The following is a 24,745-nucleotide window of genomic DNA, read 5'->3' as shown; positions in this document are numbered from 1 at the left end:
AAAATCCTGCAAACAAAATAGTACATACAGATGTGCTTAGAGGGAAATTTTTTAAAAGACTGATTTATTTGAAAGGCAGAGTTAGGGAGGGAGGGAGGGAGAGAGAGAGAGAGAATCTTTCAACTGCTGTTTTACTCCCCAACTGTCTGCAACAGCCCAGACAGGGCCAGGCTGAAACCAGGGGCCAGGGACTGCATCTGGTCTCCCATGTAGGCGGCAGGGACTCGAGTACCACACCTAGCATTTACTGTGTCCCAGATGCATCAGCAGGAGGCTGGATGGGAAGCAGAGGTAGGGCTCAAGGGACCCCAGGCCCCCAGTATGGGATGCAAGCACCCAGGAGGCAGCCTAACCCACTGCAGCCACTGCGCCTGCCCTGATCTGTGCGTTATTTGAAAGTGCTTTTCCTAATTACCAAATACACACGCAGTGACGTGGGGTGTCTTTCTGTTGCGGATCTCCAGCTTAGCTGCACTGTAGTTGGAGCTGCTCTTACACTGGAAGCGATCACTCGGCGTGTGTTGACGCCTGCTTTACATCCCAGTGTGTGTTCTGCTTGCTGGGTGCAACGCTCTCTCTATTCAGCTGGGATCATGAATTGCTTTGCTGAAAACTATGATCTCACTGAGTTTTTTGTCTGCTTTATTAGCAATAGCGAGAGAGATGTTAAAATCCTCCACTATGGCTTTTCTTTCTTCCATTTGGTTCTTTCAAGGATGTGTAATCAAGAGTATACCCATTTATAACTTTTACCAGGCCTCTTTATCTCTAGTAATTTTTTTCCTTTTGCTTGCAGTCTGATAATAGAGCTTCAAAAGGTTCATTTTGGTTAGAATACACAAGGCACATTGTTTCTCTCCCGTTATTTTTAACCTTTTCTGCACTTCTGAATTGGGCAAGACTTTTATACATAACCTAGAGCTGGGTTAAGAAACTTTTTTGCTCAAGTTTGACAAATACTGACTTTTATTTAATGTGAACGCTGGTATTTTGCTTTCTTTTTGTCACACACATTCTGTTTCTTTGATTCTCTTTTCCTCTCTGGATAATTACTATTTAATGTTTTTCTCTCTCAGACTATAAATTACATACACAATCTTTTATCCAAAGTCAATCAAGATCGTTAATCTCCCCCAGTAACATCCACTCACTACCCACCCCCCCGCCGGGTATTTGTTGTTGCTGTTTTCATTTTCAATGTTTATTTCCCCCCAGTCCTACTGGATCTTACTGCCCCGCTTCACACGCCGAGGCTCATTTGCGCTTGCCCGTGCATTTGCCTTTTCCCGTGGGCTTCCTGCTCCTTGCATATCGGGCCTCCTACCTGGCAGTCACTCCCCTGCAGAAGTCACCTCGTAGACTCTCCCTCACCTACTGACGTCACCCTGGGCCTGACCCGCATTCTTGAGAGTCTCACTGGGGAGAAAACGACTGGCTGCAAGCAGCTTTTTTTTTTTTTTTTTTTTTTTGACAGGCAGAGTGGACAGTGAGAGAGAGAGACAGAGAGAAAGGTCTTCCTTTGCCGTTGGTTCACCCTCCAATGGCTGCCACGGCTGGCGCACCGCGCTGGTCCGATGGCAGGAGCCAGGTACTTATCCTGGTCTCCCATGGGGTGCAGGGCCCAAGGACCTGGGCCATCCTCCACTGCACTCCCTGGCCACAGCAGAGAGCTGGCCTGGAAGAGGGGCAACCGGGACAGAATCCGGCGCCCCGACTGGGACTAGAACCCGGTGTGCCAGCACCGCAAGGCGGAGGATTAGCCAAGTGAGCTGCGGCGCCGGCCAAGCAAGCAGCTTTCTTTAAGGCCCTGAAGCTGCTTCCTCAGCTTCCCTTGTTGGTGCTGCAGTGTCACTGTTTTAGTCCATTCTGGGTTGCTATGACAAAATACCTGAAACTAGGTATATATATATATTATATATTATATGTATATATATGATTATAATCGTTTTGGAGGCCTAGAGTCCAAACTTGGGTCTGCCCTTTTGTTCAGCCTCTGGGAAGGGCCTGCCTCCTATGCCACAACATGGTGGGTGTGGGGACACGGGGACAGGTGTGAGTATGGCTGGTGGACTACACAGAAGAGGCCAAATGCCTGGGGCAGTCCTTATTGACAACTGGCTCTCCCTGTAACTAGTCTAGTCCTAAGAGACCTTACCCACTCCAGCCAGATGGGAGTTAATCCCTTCTGAGGGTGGTGCCAACAAAACCCACTGGGCCCCAGCTCTCAGCTGTATCACGACCACTGTGTTAAACTGGGGACCAAGCTTCTAGCACCTTTGGGGACAAAACACATCCAAATCACAGCAGTCCTTCTGTAAGTCTAACTGCCACTCCTGGGAAGGTAATCTGTAATTTTCTGGTTGCTCTGCAGTTTTCTTTTGTCTACATAATGCGTTTCCTATCTACCCTGCTTTGGGATCACAAGGTCTCCTAAGTCTGTGGATTAGGGTCTTTCATTGGAAATGGAAAATTCTTAGTTATTATCCCCAGAAACTGTCTGCCCTCTTTCCTTCCTTTTCTAACTCTCTAACTGGATATATGTTAATTCTGTGTCTCTTACCCTTTCTCTTGGCCTTTCTCTATGCTCCATGCTAGATAATAATTTCATTTAATCTATATTCCAAATAACTAAACCTATATTTGCTCCAGCTGATCTGATTCAAAATCACTCATTGAAATTTTGAGTCTTCCAAGCTATGATCATGGTCTGTATCTTCATTTGTTCTTGGTCTTCTGTAATTTTTATTTTTGGCATGACAAATTTGTTTCTGGTTCATTGAACAGTCCAAAGCAGGCATTAGGGTTCCTCTCTTCCTCCTTTAATTTCTTTTATCAGCATCTTATAGTTTTTAGGATTTAAATTCTATACATGTTTCAGGACACAAATTCCACATGTTTTGTTAGATTTTTAAGTGTTTCATTTTCTTTAGAGCAATTGTAAATGGCATGGTGATTTTAATTTCGTGTTCTTACATTTGTTATTAGTATATAGAAATGTGATGATAGGATTAAGATGGCGGAGTAGGGAGGGAGCTTGCTGCTTGAGTGTAGGAGAAGACAGATTTTAAAAAGTGGAAAGATTACAGTTTCAGGGAAGAGTTAGGGAGAAAACAGCAGAGGAAACTATGTAAACTGGAGGGACACAGCGGACCTACGTCGAGGGCGAGGACACACACAACTTAGGACCCCAGAGCTGAGAGCCTCTGCACCAGCGTTGAGAGCAAGGGGAGGCCAGACTGCAGCAGCCCAAGCCACTGGTGAAAAAAAGCTTCAGGAAGAGCCTGGAGGGAATCCGGCTTTGAGCCCCGTGGGGGAAAATGTACCTGTTAAACTAGAGGAGAAAAAACAAAGAGGGGCATGTTTTCTCTCCCACAATACCAGATTTCAGGACATACTACAAGGCAGTTATAATCAAAACACCCTGGTACTGGTACAGAAACAGACTGATAGACTAATGGGACAGAATAGAAACACCAGAAATCAATCCAAGCATCTACAACCAATTTATATTTGACCAAGGAGCTAAAACCAATCCCTGGAGCAAGGACAGTCTCTGCAACAAATGGTACTGGGAAAACTGGATTCCCACATGCACAAGTATGAAGCAAGACCCCTATCTTACACAAAAATCCACTCAACATGGATTAAAGACCTAAATCCATGACCTGATACCATCAAATTACTAGAGAACATTGGGGAAACCCTGTAAGACATTGGCACAGGCAAAGAGTTCTTGGAAAAGACCCCAGAGGCACAGGCAATCAAAGCCAAAACTGACAAATAGGATTACATTAAATTGAGAAGCTTCTGTATAGCAAAAGAAACATTCAGGAAAGTGAAGAGGCAGCCAACAGAATGGGAGAAATTATTTGCAAACTATGCAACTGATAAAGGATTAATAACCAGAATAAATAAAGAGATCAAGAAACTCCACAACACAACAAACAACTCATTTAAGAAATGGGCCAAGGACTTAAATAGATATTTTTCAAAAGAGGAAATCCAAATGGCCAACAGATACATGAAAAAATGCTCAGGATCACTAGCCTCAGGGAAATGCAAATCAAAACCAAAAGGTGGTTTCACCTAACTCTAGTTAGAATGGCTTTCATAGGAAAACTAACAAAACAAATGCTGGTGAGGATGTGGGGAAAAAGGTACCCTAATCTACTGTTGGTGGGAATGTAAACTGGTAAAGCTACTATGGAAGGCAGCTTGGAGATACTTCAGAAATCTGAATATAGACCTACCATATGACCCAGCCATCCCACTCCTGGGAATTTACTCAACGGAAATGAAATCAGCAAATAAAAGAATTATCTGCACCCCCATGTTTATTGCAGCTCAATTCGCATTAGCTAAGACATGGAATCAACCTAAATGCCTATTGACTGAAGACTGGGTAAAGAAATAATGGAATATGTACTCTGCAGAGTTTGTTCAGGTCATGTCTGCTGCCTTGGTTCTGCTAGTCCTTAGTCACACGGCTTCCTGTCTTTGTGTTTTGTTATTTTTGAATGGTTGCTGCTCAGTGCCCCTGCCTGGTTATCGGTGGGGGCTTCTCCAGGCTTCATGGTTGCTTTTTGTGGCACCTGGATTATTAAACGGCATAGGTGACCTAAAATCAAGTTCCTGATGGAGCTTCTTTGGCTAAAACAAGGGCTCATGTGTGGCCCTTTCTCCCTTGGGCTCACTGATTCTTTCTTTCTCCTTCTGCTTGCCTCAGCACCAAGGCACAAGGCCTCTCTGAAGTTGTCCAGGATTAGGGGAAGGAGATGGATTAAGACCCAGTTTAGCTTGGCCTGGAAGATGTGGTTCCTCAACTGTTAAATTCATTGAGTCCAGCTTAATGGGGGGAAGTCACCTAAAGGCTTCCCAGGTTGGGAGGGCTCCATCCCTTGAATTATGGCCCTCATGGCTTCTGTGGCCACTGATTCAAAGATTAGGTGAGGGGCCGGCACTGTGGCGCAGTACGTTAATCCTCCACCTGCAGTGCCAGCATTCCATCGAGTCCCGGCTATTCCTCTTCCAATCCAGCTCTCTGCTGTGGCCTGGGAAGGCAGTAGAAGATGGCTCAAGTGCTTGGGCCCCTGAACCTGCGTGGGAGACTGAGAAGTTCCTGGCTCCTGGCTTTGGATTGGTGCAGCTCCAGCTGTTGTGGCCATTTGGAGAGTGAATCAATGGAAGGAAGACCTTTCTCTTTGTCTCTTCCTCTCACTCTCTGTAACTCTACCTCTCGAATAAATAAATAAAAATCTTAAAACAAAGCAAAACAAAACAAAGCTTAAGTGAGCAACTCTGACCAGTGCCCTCAGTTATCAATGATTCTGATAACTGGGGTTTCTCCTTCATCTTTGAAAGTGAAACTTGAGGGGCTGGCACAGTGGGGTAGTGGGTAAAGCCGCCGCCGGCAGTGCCGGCATCCCATATAGGCACTGGTTCTAGTCCCAGCTACTCCACTTCTGATCCAGCTCTCTGCTATGGCCTGGGAAAGCAGTAAAAGATGGCCCAAGTCCTTGGGCCCCTGCGCTCATGTGGGAAACCTGGAAGAAGCTTCTGGCCCCTGGCTTCAGCCTGGTCCAGCTCCAGCTGTTGCAGCCAGTTGGGAGTAAACCAGCAGATGGAAGACGCATCTCTCTCTCTCTACCTCTGCCTTTCAAATAAATAAATTTTTTAAAAAAGGAGAGTGAAACTTGAAAAATATTCTACCTACCATTTCTTATTTTAGTGGGAGAGTTGATTCAAAAAGAGGAGCCTGCCCCACTGGGAGCTGGACATTCTCTGGTGCCTTTTGCATCCCTGGTAATGCTGGCCACCCTGGGCTGTCCTGTCTGCCTCGGGCCCTCCTTCCTGGGGGCTGAGGCATCTGCCACTTCAAGGGCATGGCAGGCCCCAGCTGAGAACCAGGATGTGACGTGCAGCTTTGCACATCCAGAACTGGCTCCCCAAACTCACTTTAGGGGTGACACTCATGAAAGGTAGAGCTTTTAGCAACCAGGCTTTGATGAGACAGCGAAGATTTATTTAAGTTCCAAAGTAACCCTAAAAAATTATTAAGACCCAGAACCCAGGAAATCAGCGCACACATTTTCCTCAATTGCATGGAGTAGTAGGAAGAGATCTGAAGGAGTGAATGAAGGCACTTCGTGGGCTAAGGAGGGGTTGGGGCTGAGGTGGGGGTGAGGTGGGGTGAGGCAGGGGAGAGGCAGCAGGCAAGAGCAGAGACTGGCGTGGGGGCAGAGCTCCGTGAACGTGGCCAAGACTCCTGGAGAGGAGCACTGGAGGAGGGCGAGAATGGACAGTCAGCATGGCTACCAAGGGAAGTAGAAGGTGCAGGGAGGGCAGCCCAAAGCCAGCCTCCATGGCCTTGGCACGACCAGGGAGAGCCCAGGCACGTGGCCAGGCAACAGGGACATGGTGTGCGAGTTGACAGCAGCTGAGGAGGCTTCCAGATTGGAGGCAGAGAGGACAGAGGTTACCTAAGGTCAAGGGCATGCCCCTCAGCTAGGCGGCACTGGGCGGCCCAGGATGCCTCTCTCCTGGGGAGGTAGGCAGGGGAAGATGAACTTGATTAATAACTGACCTGCGGGAGACTAAGCTGAAAACTAGAAAACTGCCACCTTGAAGTGACAAATGGACATGGTGGCTCAAGAGCACAGTGTCACAGAAAGCAAAGTAAGTTATAGTCCTGCACGTCCGAGCCCCTGTAATACGCAGAAGGCATGCATCACCTCTTTCTCTTTTCCCCTTTAAAGGAGATGGGTTCTGCAAGGATGAACCCCTCCAGGGAGTTCATGCATTTAAGCTTCACATTACCCCATTTTGCCGGGGGGACCAGGGTGGGAGGACAGGGGCCAGGCAGGCAGCTCTGCTGGGCATCCTGGAGACCCAGGTGTCACCTGTGCTGGTTTAGCACATCCTTACAGCACAGGTCGTGCACTGAGAAATCAATGCTTTCTTATAGAACACAGGGCGGAGAGTCAATAAGAACAACAATTTGAGCTAAAACTCCTTCCTGCCTTCCCAGTGGTCATGAGTGCAGCCTTTTCCCTCCTCCGCCGCTCTTGGTCACAATCCCAACGTTGCCCTTGGGTGATTCCTCCACCCCCGACCCTGCCCCAGCCTTCACCAGGCACTTCTCCCGTGGCCCTCAGCTGTCCAGACACACCTCCCTCAGAGCACCTGAATGGTAATGATCTCTCTGCCCTTGTCTTTCCTATGGGTCTCAGAGCTCCTTATGGGCATGAACCTGTCTTTCAATTTGGGATGAGACACCTAGCATCTCGGCACCAAGCTGTACCATCCTCCCTGTGGGTTTATGAAAGCAACTCATGGCTGTGAGTTTAACATGGCACACAGAGTTCCTTGTTCTTATTCACCTCCTCTAGGACCTTATAAAATGGCAATAAAGGAGGAAAAGCAGTGAAATCACAAGGACCCAGTGGAAGAGGAGCCGAGCATCGGGAAAAGTCCACACCATGTCGGAAGCTGGAGAGCTGGTGAGCATTGGGAATAGACCAAGCAGAGCCTGCAGAGGGGGAGGTGAATAAGAGGCAAGCTGTGGCCGGCACCGCGGCTCACTAGGCTAATCCTCCACCTTGCGGCGCCGGCACACCGGGTTCTAGTCCCAGTTGGGGCGCCGGATTCTGTCCCGGTTGCCCCTCTTCCAGGCCAGCTCTCTGCTGTGGCCAGGGAGTGCAGTGGAGGATGGCCCAAGTGCTTGGGTCCTGCACCCCATGGGAGACCAGGAGAAGCACCTGGTTCCTGCCTTCAGATCAGCGCGGTGCGCCGGCCGCAGGGCGCCGGCCGCGGTGGCCATTGGAGGATGAACCAACGGCAAAAGGAAGACCTTTTTCTCTGTCTCTCTCTCTCTCACTGTCCACTCTGCCTGTGAAAAAAAAAAAAAAAAAAAAAAAAAGGAGGCAAGCTGTGCACACAGAAGCCCAGAGTGGCTCAAACTGGAGGATTAGGGGCCTTTCTATGTATGGGTGCCAGAGGGCCTGAAAACAGGAGGACCAGTTGACAGTTTGTCTAAGGAGCCTCAGGTCCACCCAGACCACCGGTCGCCTACCTTCTTCTTCCAGGTATCTGCTTTCTGCCTAGGCTGGGCCAAGAGAGGATCCTGACCCCCAGAGGAAGGGACAGGGAAAGAACATCCGTAAGTCAGTAGGGTTAGGTTTGTCTCCCAGAATAGAGTACCAGGTTAGTCAGAGACACTTCTCCACCCAGGAGGAGACACCAACACAGGCTGACATCTGGGGTTTTGGACCTAGGAGCTGAGCCTATGGCCACGAGGTCCATCAGCCTCACCCACACACCCAGAGCTTCTGGCCTGCATGCAGGACCCGGGCCTGGTCTGCAAACCCGAGTGGACAGCCTAGGAAGGGACCCAGTTTAGAAGGCGGCCTACCGCGAGAGTGACCACCACAGCTGTCAGAGGGAAGGAACTTGGAGGACTCAAAGGCAACACAGAGAGACGATTTCAAAACCCTTCAAGGAGCAGTGTCAGAAATACTGCAGGGATAGGCTCCTCACAAAACAGGAATGGTGTGCTTTAAAGAGACAGCCAGAAATCAGGAAGGGCTCGTAGAAGTCGAAAAATACTCACTCACTCAACATTTGCCAGCTGCGCATTGCTTGCCGGGGGTGGCGTTGGGTCTAGGGCAGCAGGTGATGATGCTGCGGACCAGCCCCTGCCCTCACTGATTTACACTGTGCTGGATGGCAGCAGCGAGGGAGTCAGGTGGAGGAAGGACCAGAAGACAAACGTGAGGGAGCCACAGGCTGCAAGGAAGGCAAAACTGGAGGCTCGAGCCAGGAGTTCCAACACTTGTCTAATGTGAATTTCTGAAAGGACAGAAAAACAGGGAGGAAATAGCTAAACAGGATGAGTATCTCCCCAGACCAGAGGCGCACAGTTGCAGAATCCACTGTTCTCTGAGAACTCAGCACATTGAATACAAAAGACGGCTCATGCCGTGGCAATCCATTATAACACTTCAGGTCCCCACGTTCCAGAGAGGACACCAAAGGTCAAGCACACAGGCCCGGGAAGCAGGACGGCACTGGACTTCTCAGCAGCAGCTCTGCAATCCAGAGGTCAGAGGGAAAGGATTCAACCTAAAACTCTGCCTTCAGCCAAACATCCAATCACTCAGGGCAGAGGCGGGCCGATGTTTTCAATTCAGAGACAGACAGTAAATAGTTTAGGCTTTTGGGAGCATACGCAATCTTTGCCACAGTCTATTTAAAAAATTCTTTTTTTTTTTTAGCCAAACAACTTTTAAAATGTAAAATGAATGAAAATAGGCTGTGCACCAGATTTGGCCTGTGGGCTACACTTCACTGCCCCTTCCAGGGGAATGTGGACTAAAGCCGCATTCATATATGCAAGGTCTCAGAAACTTCACCTGTTCACGCCCACGCTCTCTCTCTACACACACACACACACACACACACACACACACATGCACACACACCTTCTCAGAAGGATGCTGCAGGATGTACTCCACCAAAACAAGAGAATCCACCAAAAAAGCAGAAAGCATGGGATCCAGGAAAGAAAGGCTCTGGATCAGACACTGGCCCGGGGAATCCCAGGACATTCCAGGATGACGGTGTCACAGCGGAAATACGGAGCTGGCTGTCCAGAGAGGAGCCGGAGAGTCCAGGGACACCAGGAAACAGGAAGAGAAGCTCACCTGGTGAGCATGTATTAAGAATTTCAGAGCTCTTTCGGAAAATTTGGGACAGACTTGGTGATAGGTATAAGGAGCCAAATCCATGAACCAATTAACTCTTAGAAAAACCAAAGTCTGTATGAGAAAATGGAATTACAGTGGACTGTGGTGCTGGCACTGTTTACACAGCCATAAATATAAACAAAACTATTAATTCAACCTGGAGTCGTGCATGCATCAGCATGTGGTCAAGCATGAAGGTGAGGGTGCAAAGGAGCTAACTTCTCATTTTTCATATTGGAAACCAACAGATAACACCTGCATCTGAAAACAGAGGCACCACGGTCTGAACATGCTATCTGGAAGTAGGGAGTTGAAAACCAGAGAACACAGACGAAATAGAATGACTGCTGGGATCCAGGAATCCAGGATGGAAAAGTCCCACTCTAAGCCTTAAGGTGACTTCCCGAGTGTCTGTGTATTATAAGTACATGTGTGCAGAGATACGTATACACACAAATGTACGTACACATGAGGGCACTTCAGGAAGCTGCTGGGAAAATAAAATTTTACATATATTTATTAATATAAATATAAGTTTAGAAATGAATTCACATTGTAGAAACACTGCAATAAACTAAAAGGTGTAACTTAATAAAAAATTAATAAGACAAATCTAAGAGGCCAATACTCTATATTTTGGTTCATTTTCATGGTCTTTTTCTTATATATCTTTCTTTTTACAAGGTAAACCTACTTTTGTATCCTCTTTATTTAGGGTACATTATAAGCATTTTTCTTTGTCATTGGCACCCTTGAAAACATCATTTTTAAGGCTACATAATGACAAAGATAATAAAAATTAAAATACAAATTTTTATGCGAGAATCAATATATGGTGACCATCTCTGCAGGTCCTGATTGCAAGGTTTACAAAATTTTTCCAGATAAATTACTAGAAAGGAAAATTACTGGTTTGAACATCTGGGGGGCTTTTGCTCCATGCTGCTAAACCACTCTCCAGAAATTCTGACCAGGGAGAGAGTGCCACCAGCAGGTGTGAAAGATGCTATTACTTTATCTACCAACCATTGCTGGTAGTAGTCATTCAAACACCTTTTTCTTAGTCTGTAGGGAGCTTTTGTGGTTTACAATTTGCATTTAGAATTAATTATGTAACTTTATTACTTGGTTATGTTTCTCCTTTTGCGAACTGCTTGCTCACATCCATCGCTCATTTATCTCCTTACTACGCACGGACTCTTTAACAAGCATCGCCAGTGTTTGCCTGTTGCGTCTGTTGGCAGTCCCAGGGAGAATCACGGACGTTCCCTGCCACCTCCTGCCTGGCTGCCCGGAGCTCAGTCTCCCTTGCTCCATGCAGAGTCAGGCCTCAGGTCCTGGCCTAGGGACGTGTCTTGGATTCTCACTGCGCCTCTGCTCCTCTGTCCTGCACCAGCACTCTGTGTCTCCTAACTGTCACCTCCTCATCTTCGTCCTTGGTTCTGGAAGACATCCTTGGACAGGTGTTCTGATCCTCCGACTCAGCTGCAAGCAGCAGCCTCCTGCTGCGCTGGCTCCCCGAGCATTCGCTGGGCCATGCTGTTCTTAATCCAAACACACGTCTCAGTCCTCAGGCGGCCCCTGTGCAGCACAGGCTGTCCGTCTGCTGTTGCACGCTCTCCAGTTTGAAAAATCTCATCATCTTCTTATGTGGAGGGCCGCGTGCCCTCGCTCTGAGCCTGCTACCTTCCTTGGAATTACAGTCCCTTCTCATCTCACCTGTGCCTTCTGGTGGGCCAGCTCCTGGGTGGCCCTGTCGGTGCTGGAATAAGCTCTTATTTAATTATTTTGTTCACAGCAAAAAGACAAAGGCAGCATTTAGGTTTTCAGTATTTTTTTCTTTGCCTCTGAGTAATACACGTACTTCCTTGTGTAGTTTAGAGAGGGAGACAGCAGGTCAGAAACATAAGCCACTGACAGGGAATTCGCTATGCCAGGTTTTACCTTTCCTATTTTACCAGGTGAAATAAATGAGGTAGGAAATCAAACAGCTTTTTCCCCCCTCTAAATATGTTAAATGTGCCATTTCTTTTAATTAAATAATCTGTTGCCTGACTCCCATTGATTTTCTTTGTTTTTCCCTTATTGCATATTTTATCAACTTCATGTTCCGTGGTGCCATCTGGAGTCAGTATCACACTCCTGTAATCACTTTTTTTAAAAAAAAATAACATTTTAATGCCTGGGGAGAGCATTCGGAGCATCTGGTTAGTCGTCCAAAACAACTGTGGGCTGCTTCTCTCAGGTCTGAAAGATACAGGAAAGTTCCCATGCTCTGGCCTTGTCACCGGAGAGCCGGTTCCTAGAGGACGCTTCCTGTGAGCAGCTGGAGGAACCGGAGCCTCTCAGCACAGGGCAGAGCTGCCCCCGGAGGCCCTGGTGCACCTGCTGCACCTGCTGCAGGTCGGCCCTGGGTGTCCTTGGCTGCTGCTCCTGTGGGTGGGATCTTCTCCTTTTCTCACTGTATTTTATCGTGTGTGTGTGTGTGTGTGTGTGTGCGCGCAGCTTTTCCATTCCATTGCATTGCAATTGTTTTATCGGGAATCCTGTGCTTCGGTTGGTTTATTCTGAATTGGGACTGCTTTACTGCTGTTATTAGTTCTAATTGGTTTTCCAATGCTTCTCCTGGATTTCCTAGGGACACAGTAACGCCCCTACAAGTAATGAGATCCTCGACTCCTTCCTGTGGCTGTGTTTCTTATTTGCGGCTGATGCCGCGGGAAGCCAGTGGTGAGCAGGTACTGCCTTCTGCTCCCTGCTCCTGGAGACACCCCTGCAGTGTTTAGGCCATTATGCCGCATGCGCGGAAAGTATCCTTAGAAGTCTAATTTGCCGGCGCCGTGGCTCAATAGGCTAATCCTCCACCTTGCGGCGCCGGCACACCGGGTTCTAGTCCCGGTTGGGGCGCCGGATTCTGTCCCGGTTGCCCCTCTTCCAGGCCAGCTCTCTGCTATGGCCAGGGAGTGCAGTGGAGGATGGCCCAGGTGCTTGGGCCCTGCACCCCATGGGAGACCAGGAAAAGCACCTGGCTCCTGGCTCCTGCCAGGATCAGCGCGGTGCGCCGGCTGCAGCGGCGGCCATTGGAGGGTGAACCAGCGGCAAAGGAAGACCTTTCTCTCTCTGTCTCTCTCTCTCACTGTCCACTCTGCCTGTCAAAAAAAAAAAAAAAAAAAAAAAAAAAAAAAAAAAGAAGTCTAATTTACTAAGAGTGTAAAAAAAAAAATCCCTGAGTAGGTGTTGGATTTTATTGAATGACTTTTAAGTGTGTATTGAGATGATGATTTAGGTTTCATAAAAGTCTATTGTCTTAGTAATGCGATTTATTAATAGGTATCTTTATGGTATATTGTCCTTGAATACCTGGCATAAGTGCTACCTGGTCTTGTTGAATTATTCTTTTATTAGCAATTTGATAACCTACCACTTTATATGGGTATTTTGCATCCAAGATTATATGTTGAACACTAGCTGTAATGCCACAATATCCTTATCCAATTTTCTTTGTGCTGGAAAATGGCTATGGTAGATTGAATTATTGGTCCTGATTCCTCTCTCTGCTGTAATGCTATTACACAAAGGCGGGCTGTACTTCCCTATTCCTCGACTTTGAGCTTGGCCCTGAGACTTGCTTTGACCAATGGGATGCTAGCATTTGGGACAAGGCTAGAAACTGACACACTGCTTGCTTGCTTGCTTGCTGCTATGCTGTCCCGTGAGAAGGATACACAAGGTAGCCGCTGCTCCTCCTGTTCTCCCAGACCCCAGAACAGGAGAGGAGGAGCGAACCTGTTCCAGCCGACCCACCGACTTTTGATCAAGATAGGAACTGCTCATTCTTGCATGCCACTGACATTCTGTGGTTTTTATGCAGTTGAAGCCGAAGTCTGATCTAAGAGAAACAAAAAGTGTGCACTGGCAAGACCCAGGTACTTTCACTAGAACTGGGGAACGAGGACACTCCCGGGCCTAACTGGTGCTCAGCAGTTACTCCCTCCGCTCCCCAGCCTTGGCGGGCTCTACAGAGGAGAGGACTGTGGCACACTGTCCTTTCCAAACGTGTCCATGACACAACCCCTCCCCTGCATGCTCCTGGAGGACCTGGCCACTCCTTCGTTGAGAGGTGAAGTCTGCATCCCTCCTCATGGACCGAGACAGGCTCCAGACTAGACTCAGCGGCGTCAATGATGCTGGCTGACTTCTGAGCTCAGGTCTTCAAAATGCATGCGCTTCTGTCTTCCGGTCTTGGGACACTCAGTCCTAGAGCCCAGGTGCCTCTCTGGGAAAGCCCAAATCAGCTTCCGCTCAGAGACCCCGAGAGCGGCTGTGTGTACATGTAGTGGCTGCCCCTCCAACATCCAGCACCGACTGCCAGGGGTGTGAGTGAAGACGCTTCCGACACTTCCTGCCTCCTGCCATCTGGTACCCCCAGACTGCAGAGACAAGCCACTCCCTGTGCTCTGGGTTCCTGACCCACTGAATCTGTGATCCTAACCACGCCATTGGTCTATACCACCAGGTTTGGGGTGGTTTGTTATGCAACAACTGAGACAGGAACAGGGATTCAAAAACGTGGTGTGATTCCCCCAGTGACACTCCCGGGAAATGGCAGGGCTGGGATCTGAACCTGGGTCTGTCAAGCTGGACTGACAATGGAGGTCTATGGCAGCCAGGCCTAAGATGCCAACTGCTAGCCAGCCCCACCTCTGTGAGTGTCTATGTGTGTCCCAAACCAGGCCAGGCTGGGCGGGTGACAGAGAAACCGACCTTCTACCACTGACCTGAGAAAATGAGGCCACATCCCCCCAGCAAGATCGGGCTTCAATAAAATGTTATTGCTGTTTAAAATGCTAGCAGCCTCACAAAGCGTGAAGCAAAGACTTAATAGCATTCCAAACTGTAAAAAACTTCATTATTTCCACAGAGGCTGCCTTGGCACATTTATCAGCGTTTTATTAAGAATTACCATAGGTATTTAAAATAAAACTACACGTGTCAAAACAATTGTGGGAAGCACTAGGTAATGCCCAGCTGTGGCAGCCCTGTGGCCTGGGCTCATTACTAATTCTCTTTCTGCAACTGTGGCCTTCAATTCTGGGATGAGCTTGGTGGCCCTGGGTGTGTGTGTGGGGGGGGGGGGGGTTGCCCCATCCGGCTCCTGCCCAGCTCATGCATCTTTTAGTCCATTTCCTTTTTTCTTGCCCTGTGTTGGCTGAAAGGCTCCCTGGGAAATAAGGTCTTGGAAGGCAAAAACCTGAGAAATCTGACGAGCCACAGCTGCAGGTGCTGCCGGGGATCAAGCCAACAAGAAAAGGAAGCTGGGGTAATAGAGTCGTTTAAGAAAAAGGTGACCAGGATCTCCACTAAAGCCTAGGAGTACTCCCAGCCTGGCCTCCACACGAAGCCGGCGAACCTGCTCTGGCAGAGGTGGTGACGGGACGCTGGAGGCCCGAGGCCACTCGGGCACCCTTTGCCTTTTTCCTCATCTGGTTCCGAGCTCACTGAACGAGTCTTACATTTTTCAGGATCTTTAGCCAGAGTGCTCTTGGCCTTGCTGGTGCAAATGAAGTGGAGACAGCTCATTTACTGCTGGTGTCTGCACTGGCTGGCCAGAAGTGCCCATGCGTTTCAAAGGCCAGTGAGTGCCGGGATCGAGGAAGCCTGGAGGAGGGAGAACACATCCAGGCTGGCCCTCGGGGACCACAGGCGGCTGCTGGGACCATGGAGGCCGTTACTGATGCAGGGTCATTCGCCCTCCCTCCTCGGGAGAGGCCCTGACTTCCCTTCTTTTTTTCTGTGCAGAGAGTCTTTCTTTGTTTCTTATTTATTTATTTATTCATTCGTTTGTTTGCAAGGCAGAGTTACAGAGGGGCAGAGGCAGAGGCAGGTCTTCCATCTGCCAATTCACTCCCCAAACAGCCGCAACAGCCAGAGCTGAGCCAATCTGAAGCCAGGAGCCAGGAGCTTCTTCCGGGTCTCCCACGTGTTTGCAGGAGCGCAAGATCTTCTACTGCTTTCCCAGGCCATAGCAGCGAGCTGGATTGGAAGTGGAGCAGCGGGGACTTGAACCGGTGCCCATATGGGATGCCGGCACTGCAGGTGGCAGCTTTACCCGCTATGTCACAGCGCTGGCTCCGCAGAGTCTCTGTCAATCAGCAGACTCCCCTACGCACTCTCCTGTACCCTCCAGTCTGCAGACCCCGTCCGTGCCTGAGTCACAGTGCGAGGCCTCTCTTTCTTTGATGTCCAGTGCTCTGCCTTTTTTGTGTGTGTTTGACTTCCTAAAAACCCGGCACAACACAGCAGCAGTAATTCACAGGGTTTACACTTCCCTGTCCGGTCCCAGATAGAAAGGTTTTCATGGTTGCTCTCTCTCCGGCCCGTTCTGCGATCACCTCCCTGAGCCCCAGGCATGCAGGGCTGGTCCGCTGCCCGAGCCCCAGGGGGCCGGCTGCCTCCTCTGGGTGCTGCACGGTATAGAAGCTCTGTCTCGTGATTCCGTCTTCTCCACACTGAGCTCCCGCACGCGTCCTTGCCTGCTGATGAAGGAGGGTCCTTTCAGAGCAGGTGGATTTTTAGAAAGAACTCACTAGAACTCCCCAGTGCTGGGGTCTTGAGATTCCTCATAAACTCATTCCTTTCTCTGTGGGATCTTCGGTCTGACAGGAGTTTCAGACAGGACGAAGGGCAGGTGGGAAGGGGTGGTGGGGACTGGCTGCTGTCAGGTGGTTCTGGTGGGTGTATAATGCAGGTGCATAACACAGGTGACAATGACACAAGCTACTGTGGGACAGCACACGGCTGGGGAGCACACCAGAACATGGGATCTGTATTGCCCCCAGCTCCCACCCTTGTTTCATCAACACCATTGTCTCCTCTCTTACGAAGGCAGGAGGAGGCCCCTTCGTTTCTGCGGGAGGCACTCCTGCGTGCATGTCAAGCCAGGGGGCGTGGCAGTACAGTGGGCTCGGAAGCAGGGTTCGGCCCTGGGGGAGCTGGATGGTCACCTTACGGTTGTCAGTGCTGGGCATGCAAGGGAAGCCCCAGGGCCCCAGGGCCCTGTATGTGCTGCCGCAGCTTTTCTGGAAGGGTCCTCTATACCGAGTCACCTGCAGCAGACAGATGGTGATCTAAGACAGGCGAAGCCGTGTTCATCCCATCAGCTCTTTCCACTTGAACTTTACCGGAAAGAGATTAAAAAAAAAAAAAAAACCTTCAGAACCACTGAGACCGGAGGACTCCCTGACTCTGCGCTAATACCTTTGCCTATTTCTTGATACGTTTTCAATTTACCTTCATGGTCATTTACACTCAAGGGAGCTGTCCAGGATTGGCTAGGGGATGCAATAAAATAGGTCATGGAGTTAAATGCTGTGGTGAAACACAGGGCTTCATTTTATGCAGAAAATTTAAACGGCTTGGCTGCCCTTTTTTTTTTTTTTTTTTTTTTTTTGCATGATTCGTGTTAAGACTCAGATCACTCAGTGATGGGGACAGGGTCACTGTAGGAGCCAGGAAGCCATTTTCTAGACTCTGTAAGTACACAGCTGGCTGGGTTAGGGACTCTGCCCTGGAGGGTAAGACACTGCAGCAGGGAGGCGGCCGCGGCGGCTTTCTGGTCAACCTTCCCGACCTGGCTGCTCCCGACACTGCTGCAGGAAGGGGAAGCCCGAGACGGGGACTTGTCCTCAGACTGACGCTGGGGAGAATGAGCAGGGTGGGGGATGCTGCTTGAGCACCTGCTCTTGTTTCTCCAAGTCGGGTCTGCTCTGCTGTCCGTGTTGAACACGCACGCTCCAGGCTGCGGCCAGAGCTGCTCGCTGAGAGGCAGGCATCCCAGGCGGTCAGTGCTCGTGCACCAGGGGCGGTCCACACCGGCACTGCCGGCGGACAGACCTCTGCCCTTCAGGCATGCAAGGTTATTTTATTGACCCAGCAGAAACCAGGCTCCAGAGTAAACAGGGACTGCTGTTCTGCCATGTCCGAATCAGTAATTCCGTGAGTGTGGAACAAAAAGGTGGGTTTCTTTGGGTTGTAAATGTTTTATGGAGCTAATTCAATTTCATTTTTGAGGCTTGTTTTTAACAGTATCCTTAATTTCCATGTCTAATGTGTTCCTTGGTCAATTCTGATTATGGAAATTTAAGATGATCTTTTCTACTTGTAATATAAGATGTAATTTAAACTAACCTAAAGCTAACTATTCTTACCAAGCACTTAAAACCTAGTCCCTGTGGGAGAATATGTTTTGCAAGTTTTTCTTTTCTATTTCTAGTGCTGTTTAGATTTGTGTTTATCTAATTGTTCTGCTTAACCGTTAATAGGTGGCTCCCTCCCCCAGTCAAGGAAGGAAACATGGCGGTAGACACAGAGAAACAGGCTTTTCCTGCGGATCACCCAAGAGCTCCCGAAGAGCAGGTGAGCACAGGCCTCCAAGGTGGGCACCGAGGTCCCAGGATGCACCGGGCTCATTTAGCTGCCGGCCATCGTTCCTCTGCTGAGTGAGCATTCAGACAATCACAGTAGCGAAACACTCAGTTACCTGCATCAGCAAACTACACTGAGGGATAGGGCTGCTCTGAGTCGGATGCACCGCCCATGGGAAAGCACTTCACTCCTGCAGGTGTGTGGACGCCGGGGAGCTTCCTCAGATGCAAACCTGATGCCCACGTGGAGGCACTGACCTCAGCTATGAGAATCTCCATCTGCCTGATCATCGCCAGCACTGCCGCCGGTGTCAAACCATGATCGGCGTCACCGACACCCGGATGGCGTCACCGCCATCATTCCCTGACCTGCATATCCTCTGTGGCCTATACCATCGCCACCACCACCACCACCAGTACTCCCCACACTGCTATGCCAATTAACACCAGGCACATCATCACCACCTCTACCGATATGGCCATCAGTACCACACCACGGCAAGCCAGCACTGCTGCCGGCACCACCACTGGGATCTGTCCTACCACCACCATCACTGGTTCCAGCATGGCTAACACCACAGCCACCACCACTGACCCCAGCCACACCCAGGCGAGAAGAGAAGACACAGAACACGGGGTCGGTGCTGTAGCTCAGACTCTGGTTGCCGTGGCTTCCCAGCAATCATCAAGTGGAAGCAGACTGGGTGTCCCAGAGAATCCCAGGAGCCACAGCCTAAAGGGGCCTCTGCTCTGGGGCAAGGGTCCCGTCTTTACTTCCACGACAGCAGCCAAAGAGGTCGCGCAGGACTGCGGTCAGGTGTAGCCTCCGACTGCTTTCAGAAGTGCAAACACTGGACAACTAGCTGTCAGGGAGCAGTCCACTTTACAGCCAACACAGAATGACGCCTGGTGCGGCTGTGAAGAGGGAGGTCGGAGACCACAGCAGAACACTGCTTAGCTCACTCAGCTACCTGCTCTGCTGCATGTCATTAAGCTATTCAGAGCTATGTGTTATGTGTGCGCTACTGATTATATTGCACATATGGAAACGGCTGTCATTCCCCTTCTCAAGATGAGCAAAATGTGGCACACAAAGATTGAATAATCAGCCCAATAATAATAATAATCAGCCTAAGCAAATCAATCGTAGGACAGAAATCTGAACCCAGGGGCTCTGGTTCCAGGGCCACTGTCTTCACCAGAGCAGGGTGGTCAGCACACGTCTGCACGTTGTCTGCAAGTGTATGCAGTATACAGACGTCAGCTGTGTGCATGTTATCCCGCACACGGTGATGTAAGGAACGTTTGAGGGTATTGCCGGTGATGTGCCATCTGCCTCACGGGTGATGCCTAAGCTTAGCTCTGGAGGAGATGCAAGTCCCCGGGAATCAAAGGGGAAAAAAAGACAGGAGAGACCACCAGACGCAAAGCAACGTGGTGTCGGACACGATGGCGGCAGGATGACTGGACTGTTGGCCAGGGCCAGGTTCTTGTGATCTCTCATTGTGCACATCGGGAAGCACGCAACGAGGGGCTGTGGTGTGCTGGGCGCTGGGCAGGGCAATGCCAGCCCTCCTGCTCTGTAGCCTGTCATGGGTGTGGAGTCCTCAGTGGTTCTCAAGAACGGGTATTTGGGGGTTCCAGCAGCTGTAAGTTTGCTAAGCACTTTCACGGTGGCAGGAGTCTGCAGAGAGATCAGGGCTGACTCTGAGGGCCGTGCAGAGGGGGCAGCCAGAGACGGCCACGCTGCCCTCACTTCCTACGTGCCGTGGACATCTTGCTATTACAAACACAACCTACTATTGTTCCCCACCAGCAGTGGCACCCTCATCACCCTCTCCTCTGAGGTGAGCGCCAGCCGAGCCAGGCTCTGGTGATCGCCAGCAGTCTCCTGAGGTCTCTTATTTGACCTGGCTGGAGCTGCGGCGCTGGGCTCAGGATGTAGGTCTGATTGTGTGGCTCTGACCTTGTTGCTGGTTTGAGTGTTCTGTGCGTGTTCTCACTGCCTCAGGCATCTCAGGTTAGCCCTTCTCTAAAGTGGGAGAAATAATGCCAACTTCACGGAACCGTTCTGGACTTCGACAGAATTAAAAATATCTTGTGAAAATGTAAGGAGCCTTCATGTACAATATTACTATTGTTTTGGTTTCATGCGATAAAACCATGGCTTTTTAAAACCCATAACAAATTGACATGCTGATACTGATTTCCAAGTAATTGTCTCCCTTTGTAATTCCACCAGTTTTGACTTTTTATTTGGGAAGAACTTTCAAGTTCCGGAAGCTGCAGAGTCCCCATACAGCCATGGCTTTTGCCAAAGCTAACACCATGTACGACCACGGTACAGTGATCTGGCAGGAAGTCACCATGAACACAGCGCCACTCACTGATCCGGACACTTGGTTCATACTTCCCCTGTGGTCCCACAGGGCCCCTTCCAGGCCTCGGGTCCAACCCAGGGCCTCCACACTGGGACGGCACCGCAGTGTTTCAGGATCTGAACCCTCCAGAATGGTCCTGGGGGCCACTTTTTAGGACATCCCCCCAGTGTGGTTAGATGGAGCTAATCCACCCTAGGCGAGAACGCCTTGGAAGTGAGGCCGTTCCTCCTCAGCGCCTGTGTTGGGCAATGGGATGCTGGTCTGCCTTGATTCTGGTGATAGAACTTTGACACTCGGTTAAGGCGGTGTCTGCTGGATTTCTCCATGGGGAAGTGCACACAAAATGGGCACCTGGGGAAACGCTTTGAGACTATGCAAATATTCTTTCCCTGCTACACTTGTGCCTACTAACTTTAGCATTCTCTGATGATTTTGGTCTGCAACAATCATCACTGTGCTGTTTGCAAAACTGATTTGCTATTTCCAACATTCCTTCCATGGTACTAATTAGAAGACTACTGTAAGGACGAACTTCTGTACATCTGTATATATGAAATCCATATAACTTAAATAAAAAGAAAAAAGTGAAAAAACTTCCTTTTTTCCTGTATTAATTATTCATTCAATTACTTATTTTATCAGGATGGACTCATGAGTACTTCTTGTATGAGAGTAATCCAGCATCATTATTTATTTTGTTCCTGAAATTATCCCAGATTTGCCAATGGATGCTCCAGTATCTTTCTGACATGCTCAGTCATCTATGAAGCACTTCTTTGCTTTCTGGAACCACAAAGTGTATAGGCTTGTCTTATATTCTCCCTGCCTCAGCCCTGGGATCAACCATTTTCCAAGGAGCCCTGGTTGGTTTGTTTCTCTTTTCTTTTTCAGAAAGTCCTTTAGAATCAAAGGGGGCTGTTGTACTCATTGCTACTGGGGTTTTGGGTTTCTTGGCCACCTTGGAAGACAGACATAGGTGATTTCATATGCATAATTAGATTATCCACCTAACCTCTACTTTTCCAGTGTAGTCTATGCTCACACAGATGTACCTCTGATTTCCTTCTTGATCTATCTACCATCTATCTATTCATACTGAAACCTTCAATTCTGACCTGACACCACAGAGTTCATTCCAGCTTCTTGATCTGTCAACCTTTCTTCAACAGTGAAAAACCTGGCTGCAATTATCCACAGTGGCAACTCATTTGCTCTATCCTAGTATTTACATGAAGCAGTTGCAGAATCCCTCACCTACAGAAGAGTATTTACGGATACTTTTTTTTTTTTTTTTTTTGCCCTTCGTCTTGCATATTGGCTCCCACAGTCTGCTCTCCTCCCCTCCCGCCTTCAGGGTGGGTTATGCATTCATTTGTAATGGAGCTAGGCTCATCTGTTGCTGTTTGCATTTCATCTCGGGTTCCCCTTGCCTTCTGGCTGACTTTGATAATATATTCAGCTTTTCCCTGTGTGTGTGCGCGCGCGCGCGTCTCCATGGCTCCTAGAGTCACAGCCATCAAAAGAGAAACACTCAGCGAAGAACCTTTTTGCTCTCATCCAAGCTTCTCCTCTTTCCCCCACTCTCCTATTCTTTCCGCTCCGTTTCCATCCATGGCTTGTAAGTAATCAATCTCATTAGTTTATTAAATCTATCCTTAAAGGATTTTGTCTTCTTAAGATTTATTTTCCCCATAATTATCAGTAACTCCTAAATTTCCCCATGGTCTAACACCGCCTTGACAGCCTCATCTTTAGGAATATTTACACAGGCACATCTATTCGATTCCTATTAATTAACGCCCTTTGTGCTGTTGGGAATTGTCCTGCACCGGCTGCTTTATCTGATGTCAGCCTGAGCTTTCCACGCACACTGTGCACCGCTTCTCTTTACGGTCCGCTTAACAAAGGAGCCAACCGCTGCTCCTGGACTCTGAATGACCGTCGGGAAGACAGAGACGGTTACTGCACCCGACACGCTAGCCCCGGAGCTGTCTCCTCAGGGAGCTCAGACCTGTCTGGTGGGAGAGATGGTGGCGGCGGTCATGGCCGTGTGCTCAGGGGAAGAGGCGCCCCACGCTAGACAAGGGCACAAGCCCCGGATTCTGAGACTGGGGCTTCCCTAACGAAGCACAGCACCTCTCCAGCCCTCCTGCTTCCTCCCTGCTGTAAGATGAGAATACTCACGCTTCCCTCGCAGGGCTGTCTGGAGGACACAGCGGCTGTCTGAAAACCCCCGGCATGGAAGAGGGCCAGCAGAGGACGGTGCGGCCTCCGTGCTTCATCCCTGCCTCTTCACACTAAGAGCATGTTGCCGCTGGTCGGCGTTGTGGCGTCGTGGGTTAAGCCACCACCTCTGACGCTGGCATCCCGTAACAGCACTGGTTCAAGTCCTGGCTGCTCCACTTCCAATCCAGCTCTCTGCTAAAGCCCCTGGGAAAGCAGTGAAAGGTGGCCCAAGTGCTTGGGTCCCTGCCACCTACATGGGAGACCCAGCTAGAATTCCAGGTTCCTGCTCCTGGCTTCAGCCCAGCCGTTGTGGCCATTTGGTGGGGGGGGGGGGGGGGGGGGCGAGGGGTGAACCAGTGGACGGAAGACCTCTCTGTCTCTCCCTCTCTTTGTAAGTCACCCGTGTCAGCTCTTAGGATGATGCCTTTCCCTGGAGATGCATCCACGTGTGGCGCAGTTTCTCCTCCCTGCTGAGGAGACTCCATGTGCGACTGTAACCCTTGAAGGACAGCTGGGTGGCTGCTAGTTTTTACCCACAGGGAACAAAGCTGTAATGAACCTCTTCGTGCAGGTTTTATGTGAACACACGTTTTCTCTGGGCTAAACGCCCGAGTGGGATTGCTGGTCATGTAGGAGTCGCATGTTTAGTTTTATTATTTTTAGTTATTGTGAAAGGCAGAGTTGAGGGGGCGGAGGGAGGGAGGGAGGGAGGCAGAATCTTCCATCTGCTGGTTCACTCCCCAAATGGCTTCAATGGCCAGGGCTGGGCCAGGCTGAAGCCAGGAGCCAGGAGCCTCCTCTGGGTCTCCCGTGTGGACGCAGGGACCCAGGCACTTGGTCATCCTCTGCTGCTTTCCCAAATGCATTAGCAGGGAGCTGGATTGGGAGAGGAGTAGTCGGGACTCCAACAGGCGCCCATATGAGATGCCAGTGCTGCAATGTCACAGTGCCAGCCCCACATGTTTAGTTTTATAAGGCAACCGTCCAGCTGCCTTCCCCGGGGGTGGGGTGGGGTGTTGATCCATCTAACGTCCCCACCATCATAGGAGTGGTCAGTTTCCCTGCACTTTTCCAACATCTGGTGTTGTCACTTTCGTTTCAGCCACTCTGGTAGGTGTGCAGCACTCTCACTGTGGTGTCTGAGTTGTGTTTCCTTAGTGGTTGATGCGGAAAAGCTTCCCTTGGACTCTCTGCATGTCCTCTTCAGTGAAACGTCTCCGTATTCTTATTGTTGGGCTTTGAGAGTTCTTTATATATTCTGGAGACTAGTGCCTTGTTGCCTATGTGGTTGGTGACAACTCCTTTTGAGGAATAAGAGCAAAATGAAATGAACAAAATAGGAATATGTGGATATGCTATGGTTTTGTCTTTGGTTGGGGGGCGGGGAAGGTTGGAAGAGGATGGGTGGGGTGGAGGTCCCTTACAGTTGACGAGGACAGGAGTGCTGGGCTCTGTGTGGCAGCAGTACTGAGGCAGGGGCACAGGGCCCTCCGGGCAGTGTCTGAAGGCCTCAGTACAAAGCACAGCCACCTGTGACCCACCAGTCACCCTATGTGGTGTTGGAACAGAGCCACAGAAACAGTGTTCCCAGAGGCCCTCCCAAGATGTTTCACGTAAGCCACGTCTCCAGGTAGGCATCGGTGGGGACTGCAGAAGGCTCATGGAAATGCAGATGATTAAAACAACTATAAAGAGTTTTCACCATTTTTTTTTTTGCAGCAAAATAAATTTATCTTCCAATTCCAACCTCCCCTCCCCTCCACCAACTTTCTGAAGTACCCTTGCATAAGGACAAAGAAAATACGCGTTTGTTATTTAATCACCCAAGTCTCTCTCCTGGAAAGAACTTGGGGCTGTGGCACGTGTAACCTCCAATCCTTGGAGCCCCACATGAGAGGGAGAAAATTATCTTGGTTCAAAACAATCGCTGGAGTAATTCAACATTCTTAAATCTGTCTGCTCCAGAAAAATC

General features: G+C 49.5%; 1 protein-coding gene across 4 annotated transcripts in view; it reads right to left on the bottom strand.

The window, feature by feature from the left end:
- The window catches only part of NMNAT3 (nicotinamide nucleotide adenylyltransferase 3), a 97,581-nt gene that overhangs the window by 12,112 nt on the left and 60,724 nt on the right, over positions 1-24,745 (bottom strand). Inside the window, exon 2 of one of the 4 annotated variants that reach the window (XM_070072744.1) lies at positions 8,613-8,847. The exons of the other annotated variants lie outside the window; for them this stretch is intronic. Coding sequence (XP_069928845.1) covers positions 8,613-8,634 — 22 coding nt within the window. The 5' untranslated portion in view covers positions 8,635-8,847. The remainder of the gene's footprint in view (positions 1-8,612; positions 8,848-24,745) is intronic. 4 annotated transcript variants of the gene reach the window in all.

Source organism: Oryctolagus cuniculus, chromosome 4, assembly GCF_964237555.1.
Source record: "Oryctolagus cuniculus chromosome 4, mOryCun1.1, whole genome shotgun sequence".
In the NCBI taxonomy this organism is placed as follows: domain Eukaryota; kingdom Metazoa; phylum Chordata; class Mammalia; order Lagomorpha; family Leporidae; genus Oryctolagus; species Oryctolagus cuniculus.
Note: the sequence above shows the minus strand (reverse complement) of the source record. Positions and strands in the feature narration are given on the sequence as shown.